Raw genomic sequence first — 13,820 nt, forward strand, 5'->3', positions numbered from 1 at the left:
GTCGGCTCCACCCCTTTCATGGCGGTGTCCCTTCTTTTTCCGGGCTGTTTGTCTGGTTTTCTCTCTCCTCCAGCAGGTTTTGGTCCCATCTTGGTGCAGCAGTTTGCTGCTATGTGCCCCTCCTTCCCGCAACGGAAACAGATGATGGCTTGGGGCTTTCTAGTAGACCAACTTTTCCCTCCTTTTGGAGTTCTTTGGAGGGTTTTTTTTGGGGGGGGGGGGAGTAGCCTTCTCTTTTTCACTGTCATCACGGTACTTGTCTTGGGCTAAATCAATTTCCACATCCGCTGCCAATTCATACCAGGGCTGCAATGTGCGGGGAGCCCCCCTGTTTACACAGTTCTGGTATATATCTTTGTTTAAACCATCCATGAAGCCATCCAACAGGGCCTGTTCGGACCAACCCCTCATATAAACAGACAATTCACGAAATTCTTGTATATATTCAGCAACTGGCATGTTTCCCTGGGTGAGGGTTTTAAATTTAGTTCTGGCTTTTCGCTCTGTGAGCGGATCATCAAAGCGTTTCCTCAGGGCGGCCATAAACCTATTATAGTCTCTCAGTAGGGGAGAGTTAGCGTTATGCAGAGCAACCATCCAAACTGCTGCTTTATCTTCTAATGCCATGGTAACAACTCTTACCTTGTCTTCTTCCGTAGGCAAGTCTTCACCAAATTGACGCATGTAATTCCATACTTGAACAAGGAAAAATCCAAGATTCTTTGCCTCCCCACCGAATTTCATACCAAGTGGAGGAACTTTGGCCATCCGGCATCTGCGAGGGCCCCCTTCCCCCTCTTGGGATGGCTCTGGCGGCTGCTGCTACTGGGGTTGGGGCTCGTTCATCCTGATCATCACAACCATCCGCGCCCCCCAGTCTCTCTCGGGCAGAACAGACCCTCTGCAGTTCTCTCCTGTTTCTGGGAGAAGATCTTCTCTTTCAGGACCACTCTCACATAAACGTTGCCTCTCCCAAGCCTCTTCAAAGAGTTTCATGGCCTGAGACATCATAAGGTTCTCCTCCTCGACCTCCTGCCATGCAGTGGCTGGTCGCCTCTGTCTCCTTGTGGTGACCCCAAACGGAGTTTCCTCAGAATCATACTTCTGTCCCACTCCCAATGTCCATCTGGGGCGAACGGATTGTTCTTCCAAGTGTAATCCAGCCATTCGCTCCGTTTCCAGAGGGCATGAGGATGCAGCTGCTCCCGTGTCTTCCTCCTGGTCACTGCCTGGGTGGGACATTCTTTTGAAGTTTGGGATTTTATTGCACTCCCCTCAGAAGGTGTTAACTCCGGGTTGAATGCGAAACTGAGATCTTGCTTAATGTCAGGGCAGCCTCCATCAGTAACCAAGAAAGAAACCACTCAACTCCATATTTCAGAATTAAGAGTACTTTTACTGGTTATGAGTAGATAGCAGCTAGGCAAAGCAAGATCTGAGGCAAAAGCGCGCATAATCATAGATATCAATATGTGACCCACGTCCCTCCCCCTAGTAACCCCATCACCCAGTCCAATCCGCACACCCCACAGGTGTCATGTGGGCTGCAGCTTCAAAACCCATCATCAGGTTGGTATGCCGGACGGTTGGCCTTGGCGGCAATTCCACTATCTGCAGCATGCGCAGTAGATGGTGAGAAAACCACTCCCTTCTTCATTCACTCCTGTGCTGAAGCTTCCACTCCCAAATACCATGTTATCCCCCCCCTCCCTGTTTCAATGGCAGCCGAAAACAAGCAGCAAAGCAGAGGCCATGTTTTTGTAAACATGGTCCTTGAAAGACTCTGGAATTGTTTACAAAGGCACATATCTGTTCCTGGTTTGGCTTCTTGTATCAGGCATGATTCACCCAATGCTTCACTCCACTAAGTGAAGTCTTACAACCCCAACCATACCAGTCCTTTGTCCCATTTTCTTTTGTTCAACAATTCTCAACAGTCTCTAGGTGATGGAAGCCACAGATCAGTGAGCTGCATTTATTCATTTAAAAATATTTTAATTTAAAAACAAGCATGCTCAGCCATTTTTGGTCACATTTTCTCAGAATAAATTCATAAAATGAAATCAGTATAATGCATGCCACAGACTTATCTGTCAACATGTAATGCCCTGGCCTTATTTTGTGGCAGTTCTATCACAATTTCCAGGTGGGATTAAAAACCTTAAGGATAATGTACACTATCAGAATGGGTATTTAGACCGGTACTGACAAAGCACTAGTAGTAGAGTCCTAAGTACCATTCTCTTCACAGAAGAGAGGGCAAATATTTCCAAAGGAAGGTGTGAAGTTCCCAGAAGACGACCTAATTAATTTACGAGCCTCGAGACAAAGTTCAAAAGAAATCCAATCATTTATTAGGATCGACATTCTGGCATGAACTCCTGTGGAGACAAAACTGCTTTCGCTTAATTGCGTTTGAACTTTACCCCTTTATCCCCTCCCTTCTGTCCTGCATCATAACTCATATTCTCCAACTAGGCTGTAGACATGAGATCCGACTCTGGCCAAAGGCATGCATGGAATTTCCCCCTCCAGGCCAGCCTGGCAATAGTCATGGCAACGCTTTAGAAGTTGACATCAGGCACTTGACAGTTGTGGTTTTGGCCTTGCAACATTTTGGAGAATCTCAAAAGAAAAGGGGGGTAGGGGGAGGAAAGCTGGCTGTTTTCAGAAACTGGAATGATGAGATACATACAGGAGTTATTACATCCTTTTCCCTTTTAGCTTTTTAAAAGGAACAAGTGAAGAATGAAGTCTTTAATAACTATTACACAATAAAAACTATTTGTTATGAAAAGAATGGCAACACAACATAAAACTCCAGTTGTAAGGACTCCATTTGCATATTTGATTTGACACCATCATTTTGGTGTGTATGAAAATGGGACAACAGAGGGGGGAGATATAAAGAGCAGCAACATAACTTTAGTGCTTTTAAGTACCAGAAATTGCACATATTTGCACAAAAAACTCAAGGACCCAGAAGGGGAAGCAAGTTTTGTTTATACCATTTAGAAAATACCAAGGAGTCGACAGCTATGTAACACATTTACTACCACACAGGAACAAATGAAGGTACAGGGTACAAAAACTGTAAACACAGCACAATAAATAGATAAAACATCAGGTTCCTCACCATGCACATGATGTCATAAGACTTCATCTCTATACAATCTCACTTCTTACACTGTTGCAATTCTCCCCCCCCCCCCAAAGTGCAAAGCATCACAAATGAAGAGTCCTGTATTCAATTAACATATATACAAGGAATTACAAATATGAAGTATTGTACAGGTAATTGCTGTTATATTAATTTACAGATGTTCTTTCCTATTAACAGTAAGAATAGAAAAACCAAAGCATGAGATATGCACTGCTGTCAAGTTCCCACAGCTGCCACAGAAACACAGTATGTTGCATTCCATCATCCCTTGCATTCAAATTGCTACTGATGCATAGCACCTAAACAAGTTCACAAAAGTTGGAGTTTCATTACTACAGAAACTACGTCACCTCCATTGCTACTGTATTGTCTGCTATATTGTTCAGTGCTGACTTTTCTGGTTCATGGTTTTTCCTGTGAAATGAAAGTAGAAAGAACATAAATGCATTTTTAATTATTTAAATAGAAAAAAGCCACTCTTAAAAATGGTAAAAGTACTTATTTTCCATCTTTGGAACTTCAGTAACGTAATAAAATATTTATTTACATTTTCAAGTCTGTGTTCTTATTGAACGTATGGAAATGTTATGGGAAAATGTACCATTTACACTTTAAAATGAGATATTGCCAATCTGAAATAAGATTTTAATAGAGAAAATCAGTTGTTTTGGGGCAGTTCATTAGAACTTCTCAAAGGGAAAAAAAACTACCTGCAGCTTTAATGTAGCCAAGATTGGGTACAAGTAAATTAATCTAACACCATCCCTTCCAACCAGGGCAATAACAAAAATATCAATGAAATTGATGAAAAGAGATGTAGCATTCTTTGAGTGAAGTCTGAATCCTGACAATTTTTTGAACAAATCCATGGAGTCCTCATCTGGGATTTTTCATTTGAGTTCCCAATCTATAGCCCTGGTATTTCCAGTTAATGTCATATCTCAGTATTTGTCAGATTTATATCCTACCTTTTTTCATTAGCTCAAGGTGGTATCCACAGCACTCCCTCTTCTCATTTATCTACAAAACAACCACCCTGTGATCTGAGAGCGAGACTAACTTCCATGGCCAAGAATGAATTAAACCCGAGTCTCTGTGGAGGTACTCCAACAATTTAATGACTATACCACACTGGTTTTAATATATTAGTGTTGAAAATTTTAAAAGATAGGGGAGGGGAGAGACTCTGACCGCATGCAATATTTTCAGGGCTTGAACATATCAACCTTAATATTGCAAGTATTCCTGCATACACATTTCCAGGTTGGAGGTAGTAATATGCTTGGGGTACCCTACAACAAAAATAGTAAAATGAAACAAAAGAAAACAGAAGATTGAAAACATAAAAAGTGAGAATTCTATAATCTTTACAATGAATGATTAGCAAGTTCAAATTTTACTAAATGAAAGTAAGGAAAATTAGAAGCTGTTATTTAGACTTTGGTGTATTCCTTTCAGCAGCACCAAAAAGGGTCCTTTTCTTTGGAAAAAACAAGCTCTTCAAAGGTAGCCTGTCCCACTTTTGATATAAAGTTACCATAAATTTATTTATTTAAATAAAATAAATTTATTTCAAAATATAGCACTTCCATTTTCATTAAGACACTCACCCATACATATTTTCTTTTTCAATGATAAGAATTCAAGGTGATAAAAAGTAAGAAAAGCACTTACCTTGATACTGTGTTCACAGAGGATGAGACTGGCACCTGACAGTTTGCTGCAGACAGCTTTAAGGCAGATGATGGAGTAGCACTTAGAGTCCTAGGCATGTGACATGCATCGAGCATATTAATAGAGTTTGCAGTGGCAACAGATGAGGGTACAGTTAATCTAATGTTGTTCCCAAACAGAACCTGAGTTGTTGTAGAATTGGCAGCAATTACATGGTGACTCATTGCACTGTGAGAACTTAAAGTCTGTGTTATATTTGAAGGCTGTAAAAAGGCTGAACCTGCTGTTGATGGGCTTGTATGTACAAGTGATGTAGGCATAGTACTACTGAAGTGTAAGCCCTTATATAATCCTGTGAAATAAGTAAAAAAACAATAATCTCACCCCAAATGACAATAGGTTACTGACTTAACTCTTTCTCTCTCATATACACCCCCCTCCCACACACACAATTATACTTTTTGATACTATAATCATTACCACTTCTTACCTGAGACTGGAAGGATGCCATTCACCCCAATTCCAAGCACCACATCATCCTTCATTTTGAATCCCATTAGCTGTTCTGATGTAACCAAGGCTGAAGCAGCAAACTGAGCACTGACAGAATCCAATGTCTTGGAAATAAAACCCTTTTAAAGAGAAAGAACATCAGGCTATAATCACACACTGCAATAATGTAATAACTGCAATTTAATTCACTTTTGAATACTAAATTATTTAAAATCAAACCAGTTAAATCTAATTGAAATAATGAAGTCAAAAGCCACTATAATTAAAATATCAAATAGTCCCACAAAAGCAGAGCACAACAATAGAGAATAGAAAAGTCACCAGCTTTTGTTAACAGCAAGTATGGAATATTTCTTATTCAAACCTACAGTATATAAGGGAGGGAAGAGTACACAATCCTAAGACAAATAACTTAACAGCCATAAAGGCATGCACTAAAGATATGCTTAAAAATACCATTTTATTTTTTAAAGCAAGTACTTGATTACTAGCAGTAAGTATATACACAACTGTAAAACTAATTATTGGTATTTTCTGACTAAAAGAATGGTCTTTTCACCAGTATTTTAAACCATAGCATGTTCTATTTTTAAAACACTTGAATAAATCAAACTCAGTGAAATGACACATATTGTAACTAGTTTTTCTAATTTAAGAAGAGATGAAAAGCTTTGTTTTCTGAAAACACTGAGGGGTTTAAAGTGTGCTGTCATTCACATATGGAGGGATTGAACTGTAAATTTATTTGAGGGGAAAAGGGAATACAAATATATTTGAGGGGAAAAGGGAATACAAATATATACAATGGAAATGAGTTATCTAAAATTCTTTAGAATACAATTATAGTGGTATCCATCAAGACTTGTCAGTACTGCAACACAAGCTCTGTGCCTCTGGGGTGTGCATTCAATGTTGTGATGCTGTTGACATCAATCAGACTTCTCTTGGACTACTCTGCTGCATATTTACATTACTGAATCACTTTTTTCTGTTAGGGGGCAGTAGTAGTGCCATCTATACCCACCTATAGCATCACTTCTAAATGCTCTAGAGCACGGGTGTCAAACTCACTGCATCATGTGATGTATCACTGCATCATAAGATGATTAGGGGACTGGAGACTAAAACATATGAAGAACGGTTGCAGGAACTGGGTATGTTTAGCTTAAGAGAAAGAAGGACTAGGGGAGACATGATAGCATTGTTCCAATATCTCAGAGGTTGCCACAAAGAAGAGAGAGTCAAACTATTCTCCAAAGCACCTGAGGGTAGAACAAGAAGCAATGAGTGGAAACTGATCAAGGAGAGAAGCAACTTAGAACTGAGGAGAAATTTCCTGACAGTTAGAACAATTAATCAGTGGAACAGCTTGCCTCCAGAAGTTGTGAATGCCCCAACACTGGAAGTCTTTAAGAAGATGTTGGATAGCCATTTGCCTGAAATGGTATAGGGTTTCCTGCCCAGGCAGGGGGTTGGACTAGAAGACCTCCAAGGTCCCTTCCAACTCTACTATTGTATTGTATTGTATTGTATTGTATCACATTTTTTTCTCTTCCCGGAGCTGGGGTGGGTGTGACGCATCCAGCCCACAGGCCACCAGTTTGACTGCTCTAGAGTATGGCTAAGATGGAGATTCAAGTGAAAGCCATTTTCCTGTTGGTTAGTTGCAAGATGTTATGGCAACAGCTGAGAATTAGAGATGACCCGGGTGAGAAAAAAAATGAGGAATAAATATAGGCAATTCCCTCACCTGTGAAGTGTTTGCAGAATTACTATTTGCTTGCTGTTGATGAATTTGTGCAAGCTGCTGTTTCTGCATTAGTGCCAGTTGCTGTTGATGATGCTGGTATTGTTCGGCTGTAAATGCTGAACAAAATATAAAATGAGAGAACACTGTATCAAAATATGTAGACCTTATATGTGCATCCCTTAATCTAAAGAATGCTCAAAATGCACAGGTGTTAAGCATAGTACATTTATTTAGTGCTCCAGCTCTAGCAGGAGCTCATATTAACTGCACTTCCAAAGTAAAGCTATACCATGCAAAATTAAACTTTTGAATTGCTGTTCTAGAGCAACAAATTGCCATATTATGGTCATCATACTAACAGAATTTCCGATACCCATGTCAGATAAAATGTGTTCCTTATTCCTACTTTTAGATAATACTGATAATTCAACTGCACATATATATGTATGTGTATGTATATGTATATATGTGTATTAGAATATAAATTATGACATTGTAATAATTCAATTTCCCTTAATTAACCCACCTGGGGGGGGGGAAATCCAGTCAATAAGAACGGAGTTGATTATGCTGATTTACAGAGGAATGAAGCAAGACTGTATTATACTATTTATTGTCTATGGAGAGTTCTAAAAATAGAAAATAGAGAAGTTTCATTGAAAATTTTGTTTCACTGCATGTTGATGAAAATCTTCCTAATACCAACTTTTAAAGTGAATTTAGACTGAAGAATAAATTATAAACCGTTTCTAGAACAAATTGGGAAGTTTTCCAAATTCAATTTGTTTTAAATACAGAATTTTGGATACTTTACTTCATCAAATACTATTATTTTAGATTAAGCTTCCTAATAGAAAAACTAAAACTTATTGTCTACTTTTTAATTCCATACAGAAGACAGCACAATGCAGATACATGCCAATTTTAAAAACCAGGTATTATTTTGTTCTGCACTAATCAATACCCATAAAAATGAACTAAAAGAGAAAGAAGAGAAAGAATATGTAAAAATGCAACTCACTGAAGATTGGTGCACCATACATTTTTTTGATTAACATAAACTTCATAGTTGTTTTGCCTATCTATAGGTCTCACTGTATTCCAGTGCAGAAAAAATGTTAGAGCTTTTGAGATCTATCTACCTTTTTTCTCACTTCATATCTTAAGGAATGATGGCTTTTAGACTTTACACTGCAGCAAAAACATTTAAGTTTGAAACAGATTTGGCTACATACAGCCTTCACATTCATCTGTTTAAACTGAACCTTATTTTCACTTAATACACTTACGAGATAAAAGAACATAGTGCTGCAAAGTAAACACTTTAAATACTGTATGACAAACTATTATGTCAATATAACTGTGGCATTGGCTTTTGAAATATAGAAGAAAAGTACAGTCCTATATAAAAATGTTGGTAAGGATACAATGGTGGAAGAAAATTAGTGAAGATAGTATGTTGATGAAGATTCTCAGTCATTCAGGTAGAGGTGTCTGGAAGTACAGTCATGGGAACTGGACTTTTCGTTGGTAAGAAACATTTCACTGCTTATCCAAGTAGCTTCTTCAGTCTGAGCAAGTTGGTTGGGGGAACCCCATATACAGTATGTCCTCCAGGGTGGTTTCATTTCCCACCTAACCTGAATAGGCTCATTAGGTGAATAGACAGTATTGTTGGGATATACCATATTTTTCAGAGTATAAGACACACCTTTTCCCCCCTAAAAGAGGGTGAAAATTTGGGTGTGTCTTATACACCAAATGTAGCCCCACCCCACCCATCCACCGGCCCCCACACTTTGGCCTCTGCCTCCCAGCAATTTGCCTCCTTGCAGCAAACAGGAAAATGGGACTTGCTGAGGCGTCAATAGGATATGGCAATCCCTGAAGCCTGAAACAGATGATCATTGGGAGTCCCTGCTGAAACTGAAATTGAAAGTGAAACTTGCTGTTTGCTGCAAGGGGCAAATTGCTGGGAGGCAGAGGCAGATTTTTTTCCCTTCTAAACAGGCTAAACTGAAACAGGCTGTTTTCTGTTTGCTGCAAGGAGGTAAGTCAATAACTATAAATGCCTATAGAATGTTCAAATTATTACTTATTTTTAAAGACTGCTTTATTATTGTTCTAGACAACTTAACAAAATGAAGAAGCTTTTTAAAATAAATGCTTGATCTGAAGAGGCCCAGTGCTATTGTATCTTCTTTTAAATAGCAGAGAATAACATATACTTCCAGAAAGCACATCAATTTTAACAGCATCTGTACAAGTATAGTCTGAAATGTAACACCAGTGTATATCAGCGATGGCAAACCTTTTTTGGCTTGCGTGCCACAAGTGGGGGGAGTGCGGGAGGGTCGTGTGCGGGCGTGCCACACCCATAATGCAACGCGCGATCCCCCAGTGCGCATGCGCGCACAACACGCCCCCCCCATTTTTACATGCTGTTTTCGCCCTCCCCAGGCTCCAGAGGCTTTATAGGAGCCTGGGGAGGGCGAAAAGAGCCTGCCCCCCCCCGAAGGCTTCAGAGACCGTCCGGAGGCTTCCCTGACACCTTTGGAGCGCTTAAAACCACCCTCCGAGCAAACCGGATTGCTCGGAGGGTGGTTTTAAGCGCTCCGAAGGCATCAGGGAAGCCTCCGGACGGTCCCTGAAGCCTTCGGAGCGCTTAAAACGACCCTCCGAGCAACCCGGAAGTCACTTCCAGTTTGCTCGGAGGGTCGTTTTAAGTGCTCTGAAGGCTTCAGGGAAGCCTCCGGATGGTCCCTGACGCCTCCGGGCGGGCGGGGGAGGCTCTTTTCACCCTCCCCAGGCTCCTATAAAGCCTCTGGAGCCTGGGGAAGGTGAAAAATAGCTTTTAAAAAGGTGAACTCAGCTGGCCAGCGCGTGCATGCGCGCTGGCCATCTGACAGGGCAGCGCCTCGCGTGCCCTGACAAATGGCTCCGTGTGCCACTTGTGGCACGCGTGCCATAGGTTCGCCATCACTGGTGTATATCATCTGTACTGTTTGCTGCAAGGAGGCAAATTGCTGGGAGGCAGAGGCAGATTCCCCCCCCCCCCTTTTCCTCCCCAAAAGCTAGGTGTGTCTTATACTTCGGAGCATCTTATACTCTGAAAAATATGGTAAATGTTCCAACTCCTAAATCCTTCCCCTAGGTGGGTCGTTAAATGTGGCCTGGGGAACCTGTGGCCTTAATCTTCCTGGGGACTGATGAAAGAGCAGCATAAAACATGCGGGGACAAGTTGTGTCTGAGGCCTCCACCTCTATTAAGGGAAGGATTTTCCACTTTGGCATAAATGGATTCCCTTCACTCCTCTCTCAAGCCATCTATCTTCTCTGTCCAAAATGTGAACATTATTGTCCTCAAAAGATTGCCCTTTTTCTTTTAAATGAAGGTATACTGCCGATTCTGCTCCTGTGGTGTTGCTTCTCCTGTGCTGGGCCATCCTGTGTGTAAAGGCTGCTTGGTTTCTCCAATGTAAAGCTCTGAACACTCCTCACTGCACTGGACTGCATGCAGTACATTAGTCTTTTGTTTTGATGTCCAATCTTTAGGGTGGACAAGTCTTCTGTCACAGGGTGTTGGTGGGCTTGAACAACACAGGTATGTGGTGTTTTCCAAATACCCGTTTTAGCTTCTCCACTAGGCCAGTTGTGTAAGGAATTACCATGTTCTTCCATTGACTCTGAGTCTCAACTGTCTGCCATTCTTTTGTTGGATCCAGATGCTGATTTAATGAAGGTCCAATTTGGATATCCACAGGCCTTAAGAGCTGTCCTCAAGTGTCTGTTTTCCTTCTTTTGGGCATCCCTGGAGGTGGGAACATTTATATTCCAAAGACTATTTGCCTATGAACCTACTGAGCCTATCCAGATTAGGTGAGAAATGAAACCTCCCCAGGAGGACATATATGGGGTTCCCACAACCAACTTGTTCAAACTATAGAAGCTACTTGGATAAGCAGCAAAAGTTTTGAACTAACAAGGAAATTCCAATTTGCAAGAATAAACTTCCAGACAGTCAAGATAATCATTATATATTCATATTAATTCCCATCTTAATTTCATTTCACTGAGCGATGCCTACATAAGAAAATGTATGTATTTAGTAGCTACAGCATAAATGGAGTATAGATTGGATGAAATCTAATATAAATGAACTCCCAAACAAAAATACTTATGCGTATTTCACATCAGTGTCAGTTCACATTAGCCTTTCTCCATTTGGCTGCATAGCTTGTACAGACTCATAAAAGATAATGCAACTAATACAATACAGGTGCTTGATTTATGACAATTGAGCCCAAATTTTCTGTTGCTAAGCGAGACAGTTTTAAAATAACTTTCGCCCTATTTTACAACCTTCCTTACCACAGTTGTTAAGTTAGTTTAGTGAAGCTGGCCTCCCCATTGACTTTGCTTGTCAGAAGATCGCAAAAGGTGATCAAATGACCCCAGGACACTGCAACCATCATAAATACATGCCAGTTGACAAGCTTCTGAATTTTGATCACGTAACCATAGGGATGCTGCAACGGTTGTGTAAAAAATGGTCATAAGTCACTTTTTTCAGTGCTGTTGTAACTTTGAACGGTCACTAAATGAACTGCTGTAAGTCAAGGACTACCTGTAACTGTACTGGCTATAATACAAAGAGCTTCTAGGGACAAATTCCTTGTATGTCCAATCACACTTGGCCAATAAAGAATATTCTATTCCATTGGTTCCCGGGGGTCCACGAAGACTTGAAGAAATGTTATGATTTAAATCTTGACATGGTCACAAAAGGTATTTAAAGGGGGTCAGTGGTGAAGAGAAGTTTGAGTACCACTGTTCTGTTCTATTTTTTCTCCCACATAAAAAAAACAACCCAATTGCATGTGTATTTTTTTCCTTCCAGCTCAGCATATATAAATTTTGTTTGAATTTCTTCCCTTAAATGTACAGAATATGTTTGAATTTTAAATTAATAGTATTAAATGCTTGATTCTAAACAAAATTAGGGATGCTTTGGTCGACTCAGGCATGCCCATCTTTGCATATATGTGTTTTAAAGATTGGCAGTAGATCACACCACAAAATATAACAATTGTACATGGAAAATGGGCAGAACCCTTACATTCAACTAATACATATACAAGCAAAATGTATTTGAGATTTAGCCGATTTCCTTTTATCTCTATATTCAATCAATTGTATATTGATCAACTCAGCAAAGTTTGCATCATCATAAATAAAAAGGAAAAATGTGATTGGACTTGCATTAGCTATAGCCTTGTTTTCATTGCAGCAACATAACATTTAGCTACCATACAGTAACAGGTAATTTGATACCTGAAAAAAGTAGATCCTCTTAATAATTATCCATTCAATTATCCATTGTAGTGATGCAGCATAGGTAAGATATAACTATTTTGAATATTCATGTAGAAGTTAACATATAGCACCATTTGGTAAATGGTTTCTAACTCCCTGGATCCACGTAAGGATAAGACACACAGCAATCTGTACGGAAAAGTACACTTTTTCTCCATGGATGACTCACATTTGTAAAATTCACTGCTTTTTAGGGAATTGACAAATTTTAAATTTTAAAAATTTAGAAATTCACACTGCAAATTTCCAAGTAAGGATTAACATCTAATTTTCTTTGAGCAAACTTGTGATAATTTATGGTGATTTCTAGTCATAATGTAACTTTGTTTATGCAATTTATCCACCAATATCCTTTATACGTCTCACCAGGTGGTAGCATCTGTTTGAACTCTAAGAAGCTAAGCAGGCCAAAGCCTTGTAGACAACAACAAGAACAATAATTTATTAAACTTGTATGCAGCCTGACTCTCAGATGAGGGGCCACTAGGCAGCTTTAAGGCAAAAAAAAAAAAATCTTGGAAGAAGGCAGAGGTCTTTAGCACTTTCCTTAATACTGCCATAGTAATTGTATCCACAGTTACCAGGAATAAAATTTGACTTGAAGGCTTTTTGAAAAGTACAAATTGAATTAAGAGACTCACTAGATACAGACTAAAAAAAACCTTAAAAAACAGTTTGTATTTCATAATATTTTGGAACCAAAGAAATACAAGTCCAGAGTATAAACCTCTGCATGTGCCTAAAAGGCAGAATGTTTCAACATGCTTTATTACTATGGACAGTACAGCTTTCTCCTTCAGACTACATAACTGCTACTTCTGCATTCTGCAGTACCTCAAAATTCTTAACTTAATAATTGCAGAATATATATCCAAAATATGACTAGCAGGGACAAAAATAGAGAGTGTTCACTGTATAAAGTAAAATCTAATTTTTAAGACTGCATTGTGGATGTTTTAAATGTTATTTATTCTATGTAATCCCTAGGCAATGGGATAGAAAAATATTTAATAAATAAAACATAGTTCAATCCTAGCAGATGTTTTACATTTTCTGTTACTAGAAACTATAACTGTTTTTAAGAGGGGGAAAAACTTCAGACACCAGAGGTTTTATTTCTAAATTAGCTTCACACATTTAAAAATTGCAAGGTAGTCTTCTCTATGGCTAGTTACTTCTCAGAAAACATTAAATGCACAACCTCAGACCTTAGTACAAAATTCTATATTTTTCAGGCAAAATAGGAGATAAGAAAGGCAGCATGGGTTTTAGAACTTTAGAATACTCCTTGGTGCCAAGGATCACTCACTACCGTACAATTTCTTTAATAAGCTAGTATTGAGA

General features: G+C 39.4%; 1 protein-coding gene across 5 annotated transcripts in view; it reads right to left on the reverse strand.

Annotated features, from left to right (window-relative positions):
• Positions 1-2,986: 2,986 nt before the first annotated feature.
• Positions 2,987-13,820, reverse strand: part of LOC309400685 (enhancer of polycomb homolog 1-like) — a 180,077-nt gene continuing 169,243 nt past the window's right edge. For 3 of the 5 annotated variants that reach the window (XM_081969283.1, XM_081969282.1, XM_081969284.1), the window contains 4 exons: positions 7,101-7,216; positions 5,328-5,469; positions 4,838-5,189; positions 2,987-3,577 (listed from right to left, as the gene is read on the reverse strand). In XM_081969283.1, the coding sequence (XP_081825409.1) occupies positions 3,505-3,577; positions 4,838-5,189; positions 5,328-5,469; positions 7,101-7,216 (683 nt within the window). In that variant the 3' untranslated portion in view covers positions 2,987-3,504. Of the gene's footprint in view, positions 3,578-4,837; positions 5,190-5,327; positions 5,470-7,100; positions 7,217-7,683; positions 7,730-13,820 lie in introns of those variants that run through there. The other 2 variants (XM_081969285.1, XM_081969286.1) reach the window with 2 other exon arrangements.

This window comes from Natrix helvetica (assembly GCF_964273705.1).
Source record: "Natrix helvetica genome assembly, chromosome: W".
Taxonomy (NCBI): domain Eukaryota; kingdom Metazoa; phylum Chordata; class Lepidosauria; order Squamata; family Natricidae; genus Natrix; species Natrix helvetica.